This window comes from Corythoichthys intestinalis, chromosome 5 (assembly GCF_030265065.1).
Source record: "Corythoichthys intestinalis isolate RoL2023-P3 chromosome 5, ASM3026506v1, whole genome shotgun sequence".
In the NCBI taxonomy this organism is placed as follows: domain Eukaryota; kingdom Metazoa; phylum Chordata; class Actinopteri; order Syngnathiformes; family Syngnathidae; genus Corythoichthys; species Corythoichthys intestinalis.
In genome coordinates this window covers 49,584,684-49,608,573 of record NC_080399.1, presented here as the reverse complement: position 1 = coordinate 49,608,573, position 23,890 = coordinate 49,584,684, and the positions used below count along the sequence as shown (strand labels likewise).

Genomic DNA, 23,890 nt, shown 5'->3' with positions numbered 1-23,890 from the left:
CAAAACCAAAGCCGCTAGCTACTTAAAACCAAAACAGGCACCTCCCTTAGGCATATACAGTATGAGTCTCCATTAGCAGCGACATAAAAAAATTCCCTAATAAAATTCCCTAATAAAATCCAGATTAATTATTTTTTCATGCAGGTATAACAGACTTAAATGGCTATAAAATTCTCAAATTTTATGCTGGATGCACAAAAATCCCCAAATGCAGAGATAATCACTTATATTTTCAGTATCGATAGCAATATTTAACATAAACTACCGTAGTAAGTTTTTGCCCAAAATGTACTTTTTTTCCCTTTTATTTAGTGCAAGTTTTAAACAGCTAATAAATCACCCAATTTCCACATCAGATACTTAATACTTGAGGAAAGCATGCAGAATCATCTTAATTTTACTCAAGAAAAGCAAAATTTGCATTTTTCTATATACAACCACAACTTATTTAGGTTGAATTCCAATGTTACTATTGCCTCAGCATGGAAGCACGTCTTGCCGGCTATTTGGCCCTCATCATTTTTAGATCGAAATGTTACATCAAATAAAACACTTAAAAGGCCATTTTTTTTTTCCCTTGAAAAATTGGCGGCTGGCCAAAAATTACCTGATCAATTGAATGTAAACTTACGCTACTGTGTATGGATACAACATGGCTGCCACCATGAAACAAAGAGCTTTTTCAGTTACAAATTCTTAAATGTTAAATGTTTTCTTAAATGTGTACATCCCACAATCTCTAAAGATATGAACATAGAAGATTCTTGGTTAAAAGCAAAAATACTCAACAGTTATCATTCATTTTATGTAAATATTTCGATCTAAAATTACGCTATTGTCTAAATCTACGTGGCTGCCATCAAAAAGAGCTTTTTAAGTTGAAATTTCTTGTAAATGAATGCTTACATCCCTGAATTTCTAGAGATATCAACATAGAACAATCTAGATTATTGGTTAAAAGCAAAAAAAAACAAAAAACAGGCAGTTATCATTCATTTTATTTAAATATTTTAAGCTAAAGTTACGCTAATTTTTCCCATGCATTTTTTCCCACAACATTTCAAAGTGCATGCATGGGGCTATTTTATATAATAATTACCTTGAACCAAATCACTCTTGAGACACTTCTGCCTGCTAGTATGTATTAAACTTTTGTCCTTTTTCCACCTAAATCCGGCGTTTGAACACAGCGTGTGTTTGAGTTTATCACAATGAAAGCCAAATGCTCTGCCTGGGTCGGCCACCAACTGGTACCCTGATGGTACCGTCTATGGTTTCCAATTATTTCAATTGAACATTGACAGAAGAGCACATACTGTAACGTCTATCTACAACACAGGTGTCAAACCGATTCCAGAAAGGGCCTAATGGGTGCAGGTTTGCTTTCCAACCAATGATGAGGACACCTTTTCACCAATTAGATCTTTTACATGTGTAATCAGTTAAACTTTGATAGGTGCTGCTTGTTTCAGCAGGAAGTTCATTGGTTAAACTCTCTGCACATTATCGGTTGGAACAAAATCCAGCACCCACTAGGCCCTTTCTGGAATCGGTTTGACACCTGTGATCTACAAGGACACGCCAACTTGGTGGTAATACACACTCAGCAGGAAAACATTATTTTCAATTAATTACACCTACCTGAACGCAACAAACTGCAAGTAAAAAGTTGTCCGGGGGTATAAGAGGACACTCACCATTAGCATTAGCCTAATACTAACACAAACATGAACGCAATGCTAACGCTCAGAGTTACATTTAGTGTGTGATGCTCACTCAGCACAGAGCTTTAAAGGCTGAAGCAGCATTTCATATTCTCTCTGGCCAAGAAAACAAATCTTACCGTGTGTGCAAGCTTGCATGGAGACTGGAGGCGTCACACCAGTGAGTCGGGAAGGGGGCTGGCCAGCACGTCATGAGTGACACGACCAGTCACTGCTACGATGCATGCTAACTACACATAAATGTCACACATTTTGAAAATGTGACGGAAACTATTGCGCATTTCTCGTCTCGTCAGACAAAAACTGGCATTTGTCTCATTGTCGCACGTTTTTAGCTTGTTATTGTCTTGTCATTGTCACTTAAAACTGTTTATTGACGAAATATTTTCATTGTCGATATCGTTGACGATAACAACACTGGTTCCCAAATGCAGCAAATAAATGCTCTTTTGTGAATTTTTTGAATTTTGGCTTTGTCTGCTGTCACTTAGAAATAGTAGGAGGAGTCAGTCTTGTAGGCATTAACCTTACCTTCACCATGTCGAAGTGTCTGACAGTATTTTGGCCTACCCAGATGGCCTACACAGGTGTCTTAAACTGAAAAGATACAGTAAGTTGATCACCCTTTCAGACTTGTGGGACATTTTTTAAGTCACTGATGGTGAAGTGGTCCCCCTGTCTGACTTTCATGAAGGCAGTATAAGTTGATTTCTCAGTAAACGGTGTAACTGTCAGCATGAATTGTTGTCTGTGTCTATATATGCCAAGTAATTGACTGGTGACCAGTCGTAGGTGCTGTCTGTTTTCTGCCTGAAATCAGCTGACTGCAGCTTCGTGCAACTACGAACAGGATGAGTGGCATTGAAAATTGATGGTTTAAATGGACATTATCCCAGTCATCATGTGTCTACTTGAATGTGATATTATGAACTCTCCTCTTGGCTGCCAAACTTCTTGTAAGTCAGTATAAGAATAACTGGGAAGGAAAAAGAAAAGCATTAATTACACACAATTGGGTTTGACTCTGAAAGACCACCATCAACTCATCTTTGTTATGGTCCATTGTAGTTATGGTTCCTTCTGAGCGCAATTCATATACTGTACAGTATATAAGAGTACAACAGATTTAATCATACTCGGTACTCCAAACTAATTTAATTTATAAACAAAAGTAAATATTCACATTTCCACTCGTTTTCAGAATGTCACTGATAAATAGCGTACAAACAACAAATGGGCTTAATTGTGATGCGGGGAAAAAAATCAATGGTAATTATAATGATTAAAAAAAGATCAACTATGATTACAAATTGCACAGGCACACACGAGTAATGAAAAATTTACTTCAACTTTGTTAAATTTTGGGGGCTAAATGCTAAATGTCTGGGGAACTGTTTTTGAATTTTTTATTTTTTAATTTTTTTTACTTAATTAAAAAAATATTTTTTTTTTTTTTATCATTCTGATAACTACTTTTGAAATTAGAAGGAGTAAAGATTGTTCTGTTTAACAAATTTATTAAAAAAAAAAAAAAAAAAAAGGCAGATATGGCTCCTGGGTCTTGAGTTTGACCCCTGTGATATATGCAAAATGGTACATACGTTCCTCTAATTTCATGGTGATACACACTTGAATCAAAATTTGTCAGTAACATTCGCAAATCCCTTTCACCACGTCAAAGAAGAAATTGTTTTGAAAGGTTATGTTTCTCAGTTATTCACTATTGGACAGTGTTAAATTCCTGCATAATGTAAAAGCAATTGTATTTTATTGTCCCTCTTTCCAGCTGGCTCGACATAATAAGATCCTGCAGCAGAGTCTGAGGCCAGGGTCTGGTTTAGGGCCTGGATTAAGCTTGGATCCTGACAATGAAAAGGATGATGCCCTTCAATACTATGCCAATCACACAGCTCAGATTGAGGTAGACATTTGCTTTTGTTACCTTCCGTTTTCTTCTTAAAATGTCCCAAATCAAATCATTAAAAACCTTCTATTTACCAGATTGTGCGTCATGACCGCACCATGGAGCAGATAGTATTTCCAGTCCCCAACATTTGTGAGTACCTCACACAGGAGTCCAAAATGCGTGTGTTCACCACCACAGAGCGAGATGACCAGGGCAGCAAGGTTAATGACTTCTTTCAGCAGTTTGACAACCTCTACAATGAGATGAGTTGGCAGAAGAAAATCCGAAGTAAGTCTGCATTTTTCAGCACTTTGAAAAATAACATGGTGATGATAGTCTGTTACAATGTCCTGTATTTGATAGTCACCAAATTGAATTGAGCCAGGTCACTGTGAGATGCACGTCACTAGGCAGACAGGACTGTGCCATTTCTAATCCTAGCTCAAGGGAAGAATTCCCAAAGAACTGAATTTAAATTACATTATGTAAACCTTGAAAATTGATTTAAAGGGTTAAACATTAGAATAGAATAGAATAGAATAGAATAGAATAGAATAGAATAGAATAGCTCTTTCATGAAATATTTGTCTCTGGGTGCAGAAAATAAGGCTTTGTTCTGGTTCTCACGCCATATCTCTCATTGGGGAAGTATCTCCTTCTACCTGGCCTGCCTGCTCAACATCTGTGTGGCTGTATTCTACCCATTTGGAGATGATGGAGATGAAGGTGAGTGATTGATACAGGGCCTAATGAAAAAAAGTCACATTGCACTCTCTTTTTTTACTTCTCTGCCCTACTCTGCGCTAACATTATTTATTAATTTAATTTTGTATTTTCAGTCTAATCTTTTTATTTGTCCATGCTGCTATGTCGATGGATTATTAGGTTATTGTTATTAGCAATATGGTTAAAGTTTAGTTTAATTCCAAATTCAATCAATCTGCCTTCTAAACAAGTCTAGCAATGGGTACAAATAAAGTAACTTTGAACCATGATATTTCATATTGTGTACAAATCAGTCAAGGGCGTAGGTTTGCATAGGGACGGTAGGGAGTCGGGACATAACACAACAAACTTTTCCGGATGCTCAAATTGTCCGTACCAACTTTTAAGCAACCTTATTTGCAATATATAATGACTTCAGTTATATAGACAAGTTTCCTGAGCGACGGACTTCGGGTTTAGACAGAACACCATAAATTGCGGTTGAAGTTGACAAGCCTTTAAACTGCCAAATCAAACCAGAGGAACCCACAGAATCTCCAAAAATGGATTAGGCACAATGTAGATGAGACTCCTGGATTTTCTGTGCTGTGCTTGGTTGTGTGAACTCCTGGAAGCGCCTATATATTTGCCTGGAAGTGGAATGTTTTGAACAGCGTACAGTTTCAAAGCGCCAGTGTGGATCTACCTTGCCATATGCCTTAAATATGAAAGGATGTGCTTCTAACCTAAAGGATTCACCTAAAAGATTGCATTTTGTTCTTATCACTTTGTTGATCGTTCGTGGACAAAATTCTAACAATATGTGCAGTCTGTTTGAACATGGGGTGCAGATTGATAAGCCGGCCACTTGGGTGACCAAAATGAGGCAAAATTACAAACAATATTACAGTTACCGAATGCAGAAGGGTTGACACGGGTTTTGTTACAAGGAGAAATATAGTTGTGGTATTCTGAGCTCATCGCCCATGTATAAACACAAATAGTATGTCATTCTTTTTTTAATGCAGATATTGATCGTGATAAAGCTTTTGGACAACATGATTCTATTTCTTGTTTTATCTAAAACAATTGGTGCATGTGCAAAATAAATCAATAAATCACAATTTATAGAATTATTGGAAAAATATTACCGAAAGTGGAGCATAAATCGAGCCCTCCATCATCAAAGTAGAATGCATGTCGTCTCAATATATGTCCATCAACATACACTGCTGGCCAAAAATATTGGCACTCGTGCAATTCTGTCAGATGATGCTCAATTTCTCCAAGAAATTACAAATGCTTGGGCAGTAAAATCTTCATTTATTTTGCTAGTAATACAAAAACACAAAAGAGAATGGGGGGGGGGGGGGGGGGGGGTCATTATCATTTCACACAAAACTCCAAAAATGGGCCGGACAAAAGTACTGGCACCTTTTGAAAAGTCATGTGATACTTCTCTAATTTGTGTAATTAACAGCACGTTACTTACCTGTGGCACCTAACAAGTGGTGGCAATAACAAAATCACACTTGCAGCCAGTTAAAACGGATTAAAGTTGATTCAACCTCTGTCCTTGTGTGTACCACATTGAGCATGGAGAAAAGAAAGACGACCGAAGAATTGTCTGAGGACTTGAGAAACAAATTTGTGAGAAAGCATGGGCAATCTCAATGCTACAAGTCGATCTCCAAAGACCTGAATGTTCCTGTGTCTACCGTGCGCAGTGTCATCAATAAGTGTAAAGCCCATAGCACTGTGGCTAACTTCCCTAGATGTGGACGGAAAAGAAAAATTTAGATGAGAGATTTCAACGAAACATTGTGCAGATGGTGGATAAAGAACCTCGACTAACATCCAAACAAGTTCAAGCTGTCCTGCAGTCCAAGGGTATGACACTGTCAACCTGTACTATCCGTCGGTGTCTGAATGAAAAGGGATTCTATGGTAGGATACCCCACTTCTGACCAAGAGACATAAAAAAGCCAGGCTGAAGTTTGCCAAAACTTACCTGAGAAAGCCAAAAACGTTTTGGAAGAATGTTCTCTGGTCAGATGAGACCAAAGTAGAGCTTTTTGGGAAATGGCGTCAACAAAGAGTTTACAGGAAAAAAACAAGGCCTTCAAAGAAAAGAACACGGTGCCACAGTCAAACATGGCGGAGGTTCCCTGATGTTTTGGGGTTGCTTTTCTGCCTCTGGAACTGTACTGCTTGACTGTGTGCATGGCATTATAAGTCTGAAGACTCCCAACAAATTTTGCAGTATAATGTAGGGCCCAGTTTGAGAAAGCTGGGACTCCCTCAGAGGTCATGGGTCTTCTAGCAGGACAAGGATCCAAAAGATACTTTACAAAGTACTAGAAATGGTTTGCGAGAAATCAATGGAGACTTCTAAAGTGGCCAGCAATGAGTCCAGACCTGAATCCCATTGAACACCTGTGGAGAGATCTGAAAATGGCAGTTTGGAGAAGGCACCCTTCAAATCTGACTTCATATCTGAGACCTGGAGCAGTTGGCCAAAGAACAATTGTCCAAAATTACAGCAGAGCATTGTAAGAAACTCATTGATTCATACCGGAAGCGGTTGTTCGCAGTTATTTTGTCTAAAGGTTGTGCTCCCAAGTATTAGGCTGAGGGTGCTGATACGTTTGTCTGGCCCATTTTTTGGAGTTTTGTGTAAAGTGATAATGATTTTTTTTTTTTTTTTAATTCTCTTTTGTGTTTTTCATCGCAAGCAAAACAAATGAAGATATTACCACCAAAACATTTGTAATTGCAATCATTTTCTGGGAGAAACTGAGCATTATCTGACAGAATTGCAGGGGTGCCAATACTTTTGGCCGGCAGTGTAAGTGTTGTTGTGAAATTGAGAGGCACATCAAGTTGTCTTCCCTTGCCTAAAAGCATTTTACATCTGTAAACAAACGAACAAAAAACGTGTAACACTTGAATTTATGCATTTAGGGCAATAAGCCTGTGTATTACTTGAAGTAGGTGAGTGATAGTTTTCCATTTCTTTATCTTTGAAGCTAATGCAAAGCTAATAATGTCTCAGCTGTGACACAACACACAGGATTGTAGTCAAATTGAACATAATTGTAGCTGTTATTGCTTTGTAGTGGCACTGTCTTGGTTCCACATCTGCCTTCATGAACACAAAATTCCCATATTCATGTACTAGGACACATTCAACTGGATCATTTGGAGATTTAGAGGTCCCTGATTGCGTTTGCATCCACTGCCATTAAATCAACAAAATACAAAACTATTTTGGCTGTGGCGACTCTTAGCCATCTCTTCATGTTGTCCTCCCATGTCATGATGATGGCAGATGGATGCGGCATTTCCCAATTATCTTTTTTTGAGGGATTTTGATGAGTAATGCCACTTCACGGAAGTCGCGAGCAGAAATGTGGAAGTAAAGCGGAAGTACCTCGGAAACTTGTCTGTTGATAATTTAGATTCTTCCCATATGTTGTAGGGATAGAATTAACCCTACTATTATTAAGTGAATTATTTTCATTGTGTTCAGACTCGCATTTACCCCTTTTCACTTGCTGAATGTGCCAGTCCATTTTTTCCACTCAAATGCACATTTGATTGGCTGATGACTTGAATTTAGTAAAATGAATGTATCCATTTTTCTACATTATTTATTCAAAAATATTTTTCTTTGCAGCCAATGGAGATTTTTTTAAAAATATAATCATACATTAATCATAGTTGAAGTAAAAAGTTTTCTTTTTTGTTGAGTTTAGCTGTGCTTGTGGACAAAAGGAGTTGTGTTTTGCCTAAATGAATGCTCCATTTTTATTAATTTTTGTTATACCCATACTAAGAAGTTTTTTCAGTTCAGTTATATTTCTTGATTTAGACAGACATTGTTCAGAGTTCTTAAGACAAATGTTTATTTCTTTGCATTCCTGGATGGTTAAGAAATTATTAACAAGTTTGTATTTATTATGTTTGTTAATTTATGTTCAAATACTGTAATTTAAAATTTTCTAATAAAATCCAGACATCTATTCTGTAGGTTTTCAAAATGTTTAAGTTTTTGAGAAGTTCAGTCGAACGGTGTCTCACTTGAACTACCGGTAATTCACATGAAAGTTAGTATTAATCAGTACAGATTTATTTTGCATTGATCATTTAGGCCAGGGGTCCCCAAACTACGGCCCACGGGATGGATACGGCCCGCCTCCACATTTGGTCCGGCCCCCTGAACAATACCAGAGAGCATTTTGATTTTTTTTTTTTTTTTTTTCATTAGTGTTATTTGTTTCCTGGCTTTTTTCTGTGAAGAACCCAAAGAGGGTTTTTTGGTTATTATCTATTTAATTAATAGTGTTATTATTATCATCTCATCTCTCATATCATAGCAATCTTTTTATTTTTGTTCCGTGAAGAATCCAGAAAGGGTTATTTGATTGTGGCTTTCTGAAAAACAATAATTTTTTACATTTAGGCACTCCTGCAATCGTCACACTTTTTCTGTTACAAACTGACCCCGGCCCCTCATCAAGGAGGGGATAAGTTATGTGGCTCTCACAGGAAAAAGTTTGGGGAGCCCTGATTTAGGCTATCAATTAATTGTTCACCCAATCTGTTTGGTCTTATTAATGTCCGGGCTCCAGAAAAAAGTGTACATACAAACCAATGTTGAGACCAAACCTACGCCCTTGATATCAGCACCTAAGCAAATTCTCTTAGATTTACATAGTCTTAAATTGGATATCTAGCAATACTGTTTTTATGTAGGTTAATTCTGGTCATGTCCTCATGGTCAAAACCAATGAAGGAATTAAACCTCTGGAATTGCATCCCAATATTATGATACTCTATACCCTATAGTCTGTTTATTTCTTATTCTAATGGGTGCACACATTAGATGGCATCCAAGTGACGATTAAATACAATTGATCAAAAGAGTTGAAAATCCTGTTGAATATTTGTAAGACATTACATCATTTCCTAACAGTGTTGTAATGTAAATGTGTTGTGCTAAATTGAATATGCTTTGAATAATTCACTGAAAAAGGACGAAATTGTTTCTCTCCACAGGGACCTTAACCAATTTCTCCTGTGTACTGCTTTGGGCAGCATTGTCAATTTCCGTTGCTTTACTCCCAATCCTGCCCAAACCATGGGGGATTATTTTCGTCCTGGTCTTCCTCATTTTGCGTGCCATATACACCATGGGCCTCGGCCCTGCTTTGTTATTACTGGGAACCGTCAATGTAAGTGGCTGAAGACTTGACTGATGTATTGTTCCACCTTCTAAATGTATTTCTTCTATATTCTACAGTTGTTCAACAAGATCATTTTTTTGGTGAGTTTTGTGGGAAACCAAGGAACGTTCACCCGTGGTTACAAAGCTGTGGTCATGGATATGCTATTCATCTACCACTTGGGATATGCAATCATCTGTGTTTTGGGTCTCTGTGTGCACGAGTTCTTTTACAGCTTTTTGGTAAGACATCCTAAATCACTGTTTTATAGAATATACATATAGATGCATTGAATAGGAGAAATGCTTTGTAGATGACTCCTTATGAATTCTCCACACAGCTCTTTGACTTGGTAATCAGAGAGGAAACGCTGCTTAACGTCATAAAGAGTGTGACCAGAAACGGACGCTCCATTATTCTTACGGCGGTACTTGCCATCTTTCTTGTCTACTTCTTCTCCATCATCGGCTTCCTCTTTCTCAAAGATGACTTTCGCATGGAGGTGGACCGTCTACCTGCATCAGGTTAGAATTTTGTCTGTCATCACTGTGCTAAAAAATTTGCTCCAATCCGCGGTGCACTGAGGGTAATCTACGGTACCTACCTTGGTCTGGACTTGGTGTGTTTTGTTTTTCTTGGAACACCATCGTCTTAAAAGGTGTTATCACAATGCACCTGATGACACTCCCAACAAGCAGCCTTTGTATTGAGGCTCCCTTCCTCTATTTTAGATTGATTCCACAGTACGTATATTGTCACCCATTATCTACAAGAACATACACTACATTTTAGAATTATGCTCCAAATGATAATCCTGCCACCCACCTTCTTCTAGATTATCCGGGTTTGGGTCACTGGGGCAGCAGCTTCAGTGAAGAAGCCCACATTTCTCATTCAAGTGACTTGACCTGGGAGACAGTCTCCCCAGCGTATCCTGAGTCATTCCTGAGGGCCTCCTTCCATTGGGACGCGCCCAGGCAATTGTCCAGAATGCATTCTATATCCGAGCCACCTCATCTGGCTCCTCTCAATGCAGAAGAGCCACGGCTGTTCCTAACACCCCTTCGGATGAGTGCGCTTCTATCCCTATCTGAGCCTGGACATGCTGCAGCAGAAACTCATTTTGGCGTCTTGTTCTTTCAGTCACAACTGACAACTAGTGACCATAAGTGAGGGTAGGAACGTAGCATGACCGGTAAAAGGTCAATCCCATCCCAACCGCTCCCCTCTCCAATATGAACGACTCCAGTCAGAGTTGAAGATTGTGGCTTATTAATGAACCCAGCAAAACCACGTAGTCTGCAAAAAGCATGGTTCTAATACAGAGCACGCCAAACCCCACCCAAACCCTCAATGCCTCGGCTGCACCTTGATATCCTGTCCAGAAAGGTTATGAAAAGAATCTGCGACAAAGGGAAGCCTTGGCATAGTCAAACCCTCACTGCAGATGAATCTGACGATACGGACCTAATATGTCTGGACTGAGCTTCTCAACCTCACACACCAGCTCAGGCTACTTCCCCAACAGAGAGATGACATTTCATGTCCCAAGAGCTAGCCACTGTCAATGGGGATCAGACCGGCTACTCAGTTTGCTTTGCACCAGACTCCTTTGGCTCCTCCCACAAGCGGTGAGCCAGTAGGAAGCAAAAACGATCATCTCCATTATTGTTAGTCACGATGATATAATATCAGAGTTGAATGAATGAATGCTTTATTTGGACATTAGAAAAAAATTAAAATAATAGACAAAACAAACGAAAAACAAAATGAATTTTTTCTTTTTTTTTTTAAATCAGACAGAACCAATGATATTCTCGAGATAACAGAAACAATAGTTAAGACAATAATAATAATGATAATAATAAACAAGATCAGAATTTATTCATTGTGTCCAAATTAACAAGTTAACGTCATGTTTTACAGCGATACCATTCAAAGAGCTATTTAAAGTCATACAATGGTACCTCGACATATGAACGAATCGACATATGATCCTTTCGACATCTAACGTAAGGTGGTGAAAAAAGGAATAAGGTGACAGTTACCATTGAAATTAGGAAAGAAATAATAGAAAAATATGAGCGTGGTGTGAGTGAACTGGCTAGACAATGCAGCTCACCGTTCCTCCCACCCCTGGCAACAACAGAACATGAAAAAAAGTAAAAACTTTCATACAGTGCTGCTCGAAAGTTTGTGAACCCCACAGCGATGGTCAGATTTTTTGTAAAAAAAAACTAACCTTATTAAATGTTAAGTTATACCCAAATCCACAATACTGACATTCCAAATAATGGACTGAAACAAAAGAAATAGTTATATTGTCATTCTTTATTTAACAAAAGTGGTTGATTTAAGAAAAACTCAGATATCATGTGTGCAAAAGTATGTGAACCCCTTCAGTTAATAGGATATTGCGCCTCCTTTTGCAGAGATTACCTCAACCAAACGGTTTCTGTAGTGACTAATCAGCCTCTCACATCTACTTTGGGGGATTTTTGCCCATTCTTCCTTGCAGAACGCAGTCAGTTGAGAGAGGTTTGATGGGCGTCTGGCATGAACTGCTCGCTTCAGGTCCCGCCACAGCATTTCAATGGGATTTAGGTCAGGACTTTGACTGGGCCAGTCCAGAACACGAATCTTCTTCTTTTTCAGCCATTCCTTGGTTGTATTGCTGGAATGCTTTGGATCATTATCATGTTGCATGATCCACCTTCTGCCAAGCTTTAACTTCAAAACAGAGGGCGTCAGGTTATGTTCTAGGATTTGACAATATTCCTCAGAATTCATGATTCCCTGGACTATGTGGAGTTGTCCAGGTCCTGAGGATGAAAAGCAAGCCCAGATCTTGACATTCCCACCTCCATGCTTCACTGTTGGGAGAAGGTTCTTTTGGTGGTATGCAGTGTTGACTTTTCGCCAGACATGGCGGTTTTGGTTGTGACCAAACAGTTCAATTTTGCACCTACATCAGTTGATGAAAACTCTTTTTAATTTAGTCTCGACAACACAACTGTTAAAAAAACAACAAAAAAAACTACTGAATTGATTGATTAGGAAATCAGGTTGAAATAATAGAAAATTCCAAAATGTTGAGGGGGTTCACAAACTTTTGAGCAGCACTGTATATTCGCACCTCTTTCACTCTCACGTCAGTCACATGGTGCATTTAGGAACAGAATGCAAAATACAACTGCCACATTAGAGCCAGAATCGTTACATTCATTCATTATTATTATTACCTCTATTATATTATGCCGATTTGTATTTATAATGTATTTGTTTTGCTATATGCAATTGCTATTAGTAATTGTGCCTGCATCATTTATGAAGAATTTAGCATAGATTTTTGGGCTGTGGAAAGAATTAATCGATTTATAATGTATTTTGACTTACAAACCAGGTCCCTGAACGAATTCAATTCGTATGTAGAGGTACCACTGTACTTTAAAATGAATGGATCATCACTTTTGAATAAATTATGATAAAAATCTAATTTACGCAACAGAATAAATTAACTATCATCTTGTTTAATGCATTATGTACTGAATCCAAAATAAGCCCAGAAAATGAAGGTTGATTCTTTTTGAAGCAGTTTCTCATCACATGACACTCCTCATTTGAAATTTTTTCCCATAAAAGTACTTTTCAATATTCAGCAGGGGCCGCTTGCTTGTTATTTAGGCAGCTAAAGTCTTAACCATATACTACTACTATACCCCTGGTAGTCAGCTGACATGATAATAGATGCCTGATTAAATGTGCAGCAGACCCTGCATTATAAATTTAACTGGTCATGTTAATTTGAGTGTTTTCAAAAATCAAAATGTGATTAAATTGTACACATAAATTAATATAAATATACAGTGGGGAAAACAAGTATTTGATACACTGCCAATGGGAAAACCCATTGGCAGTGTATCAAATACTTGTTCTCCCCACTGTGTGTGTGTGTGTGTGTGTGTGTGTGTGTGTGTGTGTGTGTGTGTGTGTGTGTGTGTGTATATATATATATATATATATATATATATATATATAGGGCTGTCAAACGATTAAAATTTTTAATCGAGTTAATCACAGCTTAAAAACGAATTAATCGTAATTAATCGCAATTCACACCAATTTATAAAATATGCCATTTTTCTGTAAATTATTGTTGGAATGGAAAGATAAGACACAAGACGATACTGTATATACTAACCCTAACATACTGTACATAAGTACTGTATTTATTATAACAATAAATCAACAAGATGGCATTAACATTATTAACATTCTGTTAAAGTGATCCATGGATAGAAAGACTTGTAGTTCTTAAAAGATAAATGTTAGTACAAGTTATAAAAATTCTATATTAAAACCCCCCTTAATGTTTTCGTTTGAATAAAATTTGTAAGATTTTCGAACAAAAAAAACAAACTAGTAGCTTGCCATTGTTGATGTCAATAATTACACAATGCTCATGTTGCTAAAACCCATAAAATCAGTCGCACTCAAGCGCCAGCAGAGGGCGACAAAACACCAAAAAAATACAAGTAACTAATGGACATGACACTGTGCTGTCATTTTAATCTGTTTGGGGCATGTGCGTTAAATGCGTCAAATATTTTAACGTGAATGATTAAAAAAATTAATTACCGCCCCTTAACGCGATAATTTTGACAGCCCTAACATATACAGTATATATATATATATATAACGAAAAACTCAAAATTGTTCTATATGCATGTGTGAATCATTGGAAAGCTTAAAATCTGTAGTTTTCTGGGGGAAGAATTTTTTTTTTAAAAAAAGGAGGGCATTTTTGACACCTTAAAAGTAGGTCAAATCAGGTGAGTGAAAAAGACATTTTTTTAAACCTTTGAAATGTTCTTTAAGTTTCTCATTTTAAAAAAGGTTTTGGACACCCGTCCTGGTACATAATAAATAACGAACACTTCAAGATGATCCCACTTTGTCTACTCAGGTCTTTGATAATCAATATGCATGCACTATGGGTGAATGTAAAATAGTCAAGGAAATTGATGTGTGAGTAAATGTAGATTTAATTTAGCCCTGTGTTTTATTTTGTAAATAAACATGGCCAAATGGGGAGTTAGCTGTATAGTTAATGAGAACTTTACTGCATACAGCTTTTGATTTGGCTTGATTTTAATCTGTGCAAAGAAAAAAAATTTCCAGGGGAATTTTAGGGGTTAAATTCCGATACCGTAATAATTTCATTTTTGCAATGGGCTTTTAAAATATTTTTTCAATTATGATTAAAGAATGTGAATGTGAGATACTGAGAATAAAAGGCTTCATATGCATAAAGAGAACATATAAATTAAGCTTGAGAACGATAAACCGATACGACCGGATATCCGGTTTTCCAGGTAAGAGATACAGATGTATCGATAGTAAAGTTACCATTCGACAGTAATTAGCCATTAAATATTCCGTGAACCGATAGTAGAGATAGAATTTGGCTATCGTGAGCACAAGAATCGGCTTCTAATGCCTAGTTCAATGCATTGCTTAATATGATAATTTCGCTTTTACTACGCATGTGTCTTTCAGTGAATGACACGAGTGCGCGTCATTCACCACACAGCGCACACTTAGCTCGAGACCGCACGCATGATATAATATGGACAAGCACTACTCACAGTCGTGGTTGCCACAAGTTACTTCCCATGCATTTCGGCAGAACCGCTACTAGTCGCCGTCATTACCCGATCGTCACGGGCGTGTCATAACAACGCGAGAGCTAACGAAACCACTGTAACGCACGCAGCGTAGCGTTTTCTTCACAGCCCGAAATGAAAAGGAAACTAGTAGTGGCAACGAAGCAACATGCTAAAACAATGGACAGTGTGATCACCGACGGCAGCGACCTGCTGTGATTGATTTTCAACGCACCCAGGAAAACAAAAGTCGGACTTGGAAGTGATGAAGGCAGCCAGATCTGTTCGCATGGGACAGAGCTTGTGTGAAGTGTGGAGCGGTACAGAAATCGTGAGTTTTAACCCTGAAAAATAACCCACTACAATGCTGGAAAGGGCGGCATATTGTTTCCACGAAACGCAGTCTGCTTAAACATGAACATGTGGATTAGTTGATCTTCCTCAAGAAAAATCTGCCCTTCAAAAAAGATATGGACAGTGATGAGCAATAAAAAACGAGGAAGCATGGGAATAAGTGAATGACTTTGCTGTGTATTAGGTTAAAGTACCATAATTTTTGGACTATAAGGCGCACCTGACTACAAGCCGCAACCACCAAATTTGACACAAAAACAGCATTTGTTCACAGATAAGCCGCACTGGACTATAAGCCGCAGCACTCCTCACTGTATTATGGAATATTTACACCAAAAGGTAGTAACCGGTAACACTTTATTTGACAGCGGCACCGTAAGACTGTCATAAGACCAAATGAACCACCATGAAGCTTTGAACCAATGGGCTGAAAAGCTTCATTTCTTCGAGAAGCTTAATTTGCCCATTACTGCTCCACCTGCTGTCAACACTGTTGTCGTCCAGCATGCCTCCTAGCATGCATTGCAGCACTACAGATGTAAATAACAATCAAAATTCATGTTCTCTGCAAATTATTTCTTCAGTTACTGTTTCAGTTTCATTTATTGCTAGAGATGGTATTTGATAACTCTTTATTTGAAAATGGCCCCATAAAACTGTCATTAAACAATCATATTCATGACATGACACTGTTATGACAATTAATGAATGCTTATACCAGATGTCATTTAGTGTTATCCGGCAAATTATCTCACTTTTGAATGGATGTAAAAGATCCGAGCTGAACATAAATGGAGATAGTGACAGTTTGCCGGATGACACTTAATGACATCTGTCATAAGCATTCAGTAATGCCCATGATTGTGTCATGTCATAATGATGGCGGTCATAAGACCAAATGAACCACCATTGCTTCAAGAAGCTTCATTTGGACATTACTGCTCCCTTGGAGAGACAGTCAACCTCTGCTGCCACCTCCCATCAACACTGTTGTTGTCCAACATGCCGCCTAGCATGCATTGCAGCGCTACAGATGTAAATAACAATCAAAATTCATGTTATGTGCAAATTATTTCTTCAGTTGCTGATCCAGTTGTTTCATTAATTGCTCGTTATGGTATTTGGTAACATTTTATTTGACAGTCGTGCCATAAGACTATCATAATTATGACATGACACTGCCATGAGCATTGATGAATCCTTATGACAGATGTCATTTTGTGTCATCGGCAAATTATCTCACTTTTGAATAGATTTAAAAGATCCGAGCTTGACATAAATGGAGTTAGTGACATAGTTTGCCGGATGACAATGACATCTGTCATAAGCATTCATTGTGATAGTGTTATAATTATGACGGTCTTATGACGACGCTCTCAAATAAAGTGTTACCTATTAACCCAAATAAATCAACAAATAAGCCGCGCTGGACTATAAGCCTCAGGATACTGAGGGAGGGAAAAAAGTAGCGGCTTATAGTCCGGAATTTACGGTAATGATTATTGACCTGTCTAAAATGCTGTGTTTTTATACCCCCAATTATACCAGTCGTAAAGCATAATTTATTATTTATTTATAATAACACTAGCAGGTTTAATTTTTTTTTCAAGAGCTGCTGCAAATAATTAATATTTTTTGTTTGTAAGATGTTTACATTGAAAGTTTGCACTTAAATTACTTACCTCTTGTGTTATAAAACACCAGGAAATACAGTAATTGAATTACTGCACTTTATTGTTGTCTGTGACTGGAGTTTTATTGTATTATCAATCCCATCCAACAAAATGACGGTCATATAGTAAGCCTTATTTTTTTCTCATAAAAAAATCAAACGTACCATTGGTATGAAATTTTGTTAATTTTGCTATTAAAAAATGTGGTCTTTTTATATTTTTAAAATACTGTACGAACACACACAACAAATGTTTACTATCGTATCGTTTTCACTCTGTATCGAACCGTATCGTTCTTAAACTGTATCGAATCGTATCGAATCGCTCGGCCTTAAAAATGTATCGTTTTTTTAATCGAATCGTAACCTGTGTATCTAGATACATATCGAATCGGCTTCATGCCAGAGATTCCCAACCCTAATATAAATGTAATAACATAACCCTATCTATTTATTGTATTTAGCCTTGAAGCCTAGGACCTAGGCTATATGATTTAAGCATCTAATGTATCTAATACATTGATATCATTCTATAATAAGCAACCCAAACGGCAACAAGGGTCGAAAAGATAATAGACAGCATGCTAGTCAGTTAGCCTGCTGTGTCCATAATTCTTGCGCTAGCGTTCGACTGCAATGCATGTCTTTTTGTGGCTTTCCAGTGGTAACTCGAGGTGTGAGCATGAAAGAAAATAAAGACACCAGTATTTTAACGAGGTATTATCGCGTGCTTACCTTGTATCGATCCAAAAACTCCCTGTAGCATGTATCACCGAGTGTCAAGACACAGCTGTGAATGGCTCCAGTCGGACTTTGTGGGGATTTTATGGGTGAAACATGGTAATATAATAAGGGTCTCGATAGAGTCACAGACATAAAGGAGTGGTCGAGATTTTCTTTTTCAAATATTTACCCTTTTAAACGTTTTTTTTCCCCTCAATTTTTCTTTGTTTGGATTGATGATTTATCATCTAAAATATCGGGGAAAATGCGTTGGTAACAAAAAAGTACAAATAAGCGATAGTTATGAGTTACATATGTGACCTATTTAGAGACACCATTTTTTCATTGTGACGTAATTTGTTCAAAAGTTTAAAATATGCGAATGAATACTATTTTTTAAAGTCGTTTTTTTAAACTAAATATTAGACATCAATTAATGATTCTTATCTAAAAATGACATATTTAGAATAATAAATATAATTACTTACCTTCTTATATGCAGTGTCCGTAAACGGAGGTCTCCAGGGTAAAATGGACAAATTAAAAATAGTCCTGGGGCATAATGCGCCATGAAACTGCAATGGCAGCATACAGACATATTTTTCTATCAAACACAATAGTATTTTTGGCTTGAAATACAGCAGTTTATTTTAAAGAGATGTGCAAGATAAAGAGATGTGCAAGAGCGGAAACGGCTTTTTCAGCCTTGTCTGTGTTTTCCGCCATATATATATAATATATATATATATATATATATATATATATATATATATATAGATATATATATATATATACACACACATACAATTTGGCAATGTCTGGTGAAGTATACCAATTTTAACTTACAAGTTTTAAAAGTAATAATGGTAAAATATTGCTGTAATGCACTCCAATTAGGAGAAAAAAATGAATAGTCAAAATACTCTGGCTTTGTGCTTTAATGTCTTCATTCATTTGAATATTTTGAAACAATCAATGAACAGTATGTTCACAGATACATGTTTTGAAAATGCTGTAGAGAGTGTGGGTGTGTTAATGAGCTGTGGCTGTGAGCATCGCACGGTCAGGAGAGACACCCAGCAGGCACATGTGCACCTGTTGCATAACCTGGTGGCCGTGCCATCCTGTGTACGCACGGCAGAGCAGTGGCAGGTTACGTAAGCGGCGGCGCTCATGGTTCTGTGGTTGTTGGCTCAGGAGGGAGCTGAGGTGTAAAGCTTCTGCAAACCTGTGGAGAATACTGTCTGCTCAAACAGGTGCTTACCTGGGACTCTGACCTCTGCAGCCCTTCACAGCTCATCTGTTGTTTCCTATCCAAGGCCCTTTTTTTGCAATGATTATGCTACAATAGAGCTCCCAAGCTGCTTGAAATTTTACCACTATGCAATTGATTTGTACATGTTTTTTAAGCAACATTTGGACATCTGCCCACTCAGCAGCTGCATGCTCTGTTTACATAATAATCATATATCATGCTTCTGATTACCAGCACTGATTGGAAAGAGGAACATTTTACAAGTCATTTCATTTATAAAAAATCTGTTCTTAATGTCACTTGGACTGGAGCCTATGCCACATGATTGTGTAAAAGGCTAGATGCAATCTGGATTGATCACCTGTCAATCACTGGGCTGGCACATAGAGATAGGCAGGCATTCACACTCACATTCACACCTATGGGAATTTAGTGTTCACTGAACCTAACATACACTTACATCAGTGTGGGATGAAGCATTGGAGAAAAATCCAGTCAAGGTCAAAGTTGACACTGTCACTATGCCTAACAATCACTAATGAATGCACATAATTCTTAAAGTGGAAGTTCAGGATTTTTGACATTAGGCTTAATCTTCGAGTTGGGTGGTGGTGGTGGGGGGGTTAATAGGTCTGCGGAGTTGATTTAAAAAATATATTTTGAGGGCTCCAGAGTGGCTAAGTCAATAGTCACATTTTAGCATACCAATAAAAAGCAATATGAACAGATCTAACATAGTCGAATTAATAAAAAAATGCAGCTCAATGTTCAAAAATTCCATGTAGCAAAAACAATGTCGCACCAAAAATATTAACAAAAAAAAAAAAAAAATCAGAAAAGACCAATGTGATATCCCTCCGCCCTGCGTGCCCAGGCAGTCTGTTCTCTGTTACTAATGTTGCTGTTCATACTGCAGTTATTTACATGCAATGGTAAGTTTTAATAATGTTATCCAGAAAACATAGCCAACATTATTGATTGCATGCGTCATCAGCGATTCCCCTGCGTGCATATGTCGTTTAATTGGCATGCTCGGAGGGGACCATTGACTTGCGTTAGCTTCGCCACTCCGGATCTCTGAAAATAATAAAAAACTAACAAACTGCACCGATTTCTTAAAAAACAACTCCACTGACTAATTAAACCTCCCCTAACTCGAAGATTAAGCCCGATATCAAAAATTTCGAACATCCCCTTTAACGGCTTTTGTTATTTGTAGGAAATCAGCACATATTTGGTAAATCGATGGTGGAAGACTCATGTATGAAAGACAGCTGCCCTGTTTCCTCTAAGACTGTTGCTGGTAAGTTGTATTATGATTTAAAAAAAAAAAATTGGGGGGGGGTCCCTTTTTTATAGCTTACAATGTAGAATGGAAGTACTTGTGGTTTGACTGAACTCATAGCACAGGGACATCGGTGACAATCTGTGAACACGCAAACATTCCTCCTTTTCACACACATAAAGACAGGCACACAAAGAAACCCGATGAGGCAAAGGAGATGACTCATCTGCACAGCTCACCTGCATTAAGTCCACACACACGTGAGCCCGTCCACTCCCGACATCATCTGATCCTCAGCGGTCGTCGTTCAGATCAATTCAACATTAAATAGTGAAATGACATTTTCATGTTTGTAAAACAGCATTTTTGTAATGTGTAAATTTACAACTTCTTTGATGTAATGTGGGAGTTCTTCATCTTCAGTCACGCCGTTTTAGCTAAATTGGTGTGATAAAACCTTTATGGTAAAGTCATGAGATCCGAATCAAATCATTCACTATAAAGACACACACTGTGCTCTTTTTACCAATTGAAAACGGTTCATAAATGTCTAATTGACCCGTCGTTGACATGCATTTCGTAGTACCACAACAAGAACACTATACACACCCTCAATTTTTCATTTTAGGAAAAGAAGTCAATTGATAAGGTGGTGTCCCTGTCCCAAGCACATAAGAAACCCCTTAAACCACCCAATGTTCTGATAGGCCAATGGAATACATTGATTTTCATACTAAGAGATCCAGGCTTGGCAGACTACCTCTACACTGTGTGTATGTAGTGCATAACATTTTATTACACAAAAAATGACCAGAGGTGGATGAATTTTTGTTTTTTTTTAGGTAAAGCACAGATTAAGGTGCAAAACAATACTTAAGTAAAATACAAGTATCTAAGAAAAAATGCTTAAGTAAAAGTACAAAAGTACTTTTTAAAATTTAAATTTAATTAATTATTTAATTTAAAGTTATTCGGCCTTCCTGTGTGGAGTTTGCATGTTCTCCCCGTGCCTGCGTGGGTTTCCTCCGGGAACTCCGGTTTCCTCCCACATCCCAAAAACATGCATGGTAGGCTGATTGAACACTCTAAATTGTCCATAGGTGTGAGTGTGTGCGTGAATGGTTGTGTGTCTCCTTGTGCCCTGCGATTGGCTGGCAACCAATTCAGGGTGTCCCCTGCCTACTGCCCGAAGTTAGCTGGGATAGGCTCCAGCACCTCCGCGACCCTCATGGGGAATAAGCGGCATGGAAAATGAATGAATGAATGAATGAATTTAAAGTTAAAAGTAAAAATATTTTCTCCCGATGCAAAAATGTATTATACCTACAGTATAAATATACACACATACATGAAGAAATCTGAGACAATATTCGAAGAAAGAACCGGAAAATTAATTGACTGTTCAGTTTTTATCTAAACTGTCCGGTATGGAAAAAACGAGCAATAAAATTCACTGCACTGTAAACAGAAGCTTAAGAAGCTGAAAAACTACAAAATTTATCTTAATGGCAGATTACAAGCAACTATTCTGGTGCATACCGCCACCTACTGTACAAGAGTGTGCAGCATCCATCTGAAGGCGTAATGCTCTCACCGTTGGTATTTATTGGTCAATATCTTGTTCACCTGCCTAATCTTGCTTGTACTCGCGTTGCCGCCACTAGTGCTCAATTTCAGTATAGCTGCACGGGGCTTATCGATTGAACCGGATACATAGAAGCGAAACTATCAATTCACAATGCGAAAAAACGAAAACAAACAAAATTAACGTGTAACGCAGGTGACAACTTGAAAAGTAGAGTGTAAAGTACAGATATGTGCTGTAAAATGTAGTGAAATAAAAGATAAGTAAAAAGTACCACTTTATCTTTGTACTCAAGTACAGATACACAAAAATGGACTTTAGTACAGTAAAAAAAGTATTTACTTTGTTACATTCCAACACTGCAAATTACCCAGACTGCAGCTGGCATCTAAAAGTGGATCTAGTCAACTTGTAGATTTTTACCCAACTTAGATGTTATTGGTGGGAAATTCTATAGGGGCAGTTATTATTGATATGAAAATTTGGCCAACAGCTGTGTAAATCTGAGTCTGTCACAAAATTGTTCCTTGAGAAATGTCCGTCTGTAATATTCTCTCATCTTACTGTTATAGATGAAGATGAAAGAATAGAGAGAGTGTGCGACACCTTGCTCATGTGTATTATCACCGTATTGAACCAAGGACTACGCAACGGTGGTGGTGTTGGCGATTTTCTAAGAAAACCGTCAAAAGAGGTCAGCTCAAGATAGCTTTGCAAAGATAACCTTTGCATTTCACAGGCTAATTTGCATTTTCTCTCTATTTTGCATGTCCACTTGCTGATCCAGGAACCGCTGTTTGCGGCACGTGTCGTTTATGACCTTCTGTTCTTCTTTGTTGTCATCATCATTGTCCTCAACCTTATTTTTGGGGTTATCATCGACACCTTTGCAGATTTAAGGAGTGAGAAACAAAGAAAGGAGGAGATTCTGAAAACAACCTGTTTTATCTGTGGTGTGTACTATCCTGGTTATGAAATCATGCGCATATACTTGAAGCGATGATGCCTTGAAATTGTGTTAATGAGACAATGCTGTGTCTTTCAGGTTTGGAAAGGGACAAATTTGACAATAAGACTGTGTCCTTTGAAGAGCACATTATGTCTGAGCACAACATGTGGCATTACCTTTACTTCTTGGTTCTGGTGAGAGTGAAGAATCCCACCGAATACACCGGACCAGAAAGCTATGTCGCCCAGATGATAGCGGTCAGTATTATGTATTCACACAAACCATTTGCAAAAACAAACAAAAATAAAAAACAGCAGGGGTATCCAAAGTTACCAACATACACCATACAACAAGACCCACATAGGTCAATAAATGATGGACTGTGGTCCTTTTCTGGACCCAGAAGCAAACCTATATGAACACAAACCTACAGCAGAAAAAGAAGGGTAATGATTTAAAACTAAGTGGCAACCTCCAGTGGGGAAAATTGAGTTGAAGGTTTTACAAAAAATATAGCACTCGAGATTGTCACTAGAGACATTGCTGCTCCATGTTAGTAGTAGTAGTAGTGAACTTGCTGTTGTTGTTTAGTTGACTATAAACAGGTATTCAAAGAGTTGTTATTTTTGGCCGAAATGTGACAAAAAAATGTATTTTTGTTCTGAAATGCATTTTTCACCGAAACCAAAAAGTTGCGTGGATGCAAGAAAAGTAGCGTACTCTTCTCTTGCTACTAGGGAGGCATCATGTTCGGTGATTGAGAGTGTGTGTGTTGGCCCGGCTCAACTATTGGCACTTAGAGTGGATGAGCACCTGCAACATTCACTTCCCAGATCTT

The 23,890-nt window shown here is 37.8% G+C and overlaps 1 protein-coding gene across 2 annotated transcripts in view; it reads left to right on the top strand.

Moving 5' to 3' along the window:
• itpr2 (inositol 1,4,5-trisphosphate receptor, type 2) overlaps positions 1-23,890 on the top strand; it is a 147,754-nt gene that overhangs the window by 96,090 nt on the left and 27,774 nt on the right. For both annotated transcript variants that reach the window (XM_057835807.1, XM_057835806.1), the window contains exons 46-55: positions 3,511-3,645; positions 3,726-3,918; positions 4,231-4,356; positions 9,397-9,572; positions 9,641-9,805; positions 9,904-10,087; positions 20,453-20,536; positions 22,676-22,797; positions 22,891-23,056; positions 23,149-23,309. In XM_057835807.1, the coding sequence (XP_057691790.1) occupies positions 3,511-3,645; positions 3,726-3,918; positions 4,231-4,356; positions 9,397-9,572; positions 9,641-9,805; positions 9,904-10,087; positions 20,453-20,536; positions 22,676-22,797; positions 22,891-23,056; positions 23,149-23,309 (1,512 nt within the window). The remainder of the gene's footprint in view (positions 1-3,510; positions 3,646-3,725; positions 3,919-4,230; positions 4,357-9,396; positions 9,573-9,640; positions 9,806-9,903; positions 10,088-20,452; positions 20,537-22,675; positions 22,798-22,890; positions 23,057-23,148; positions 23,310-23,890) is intronic.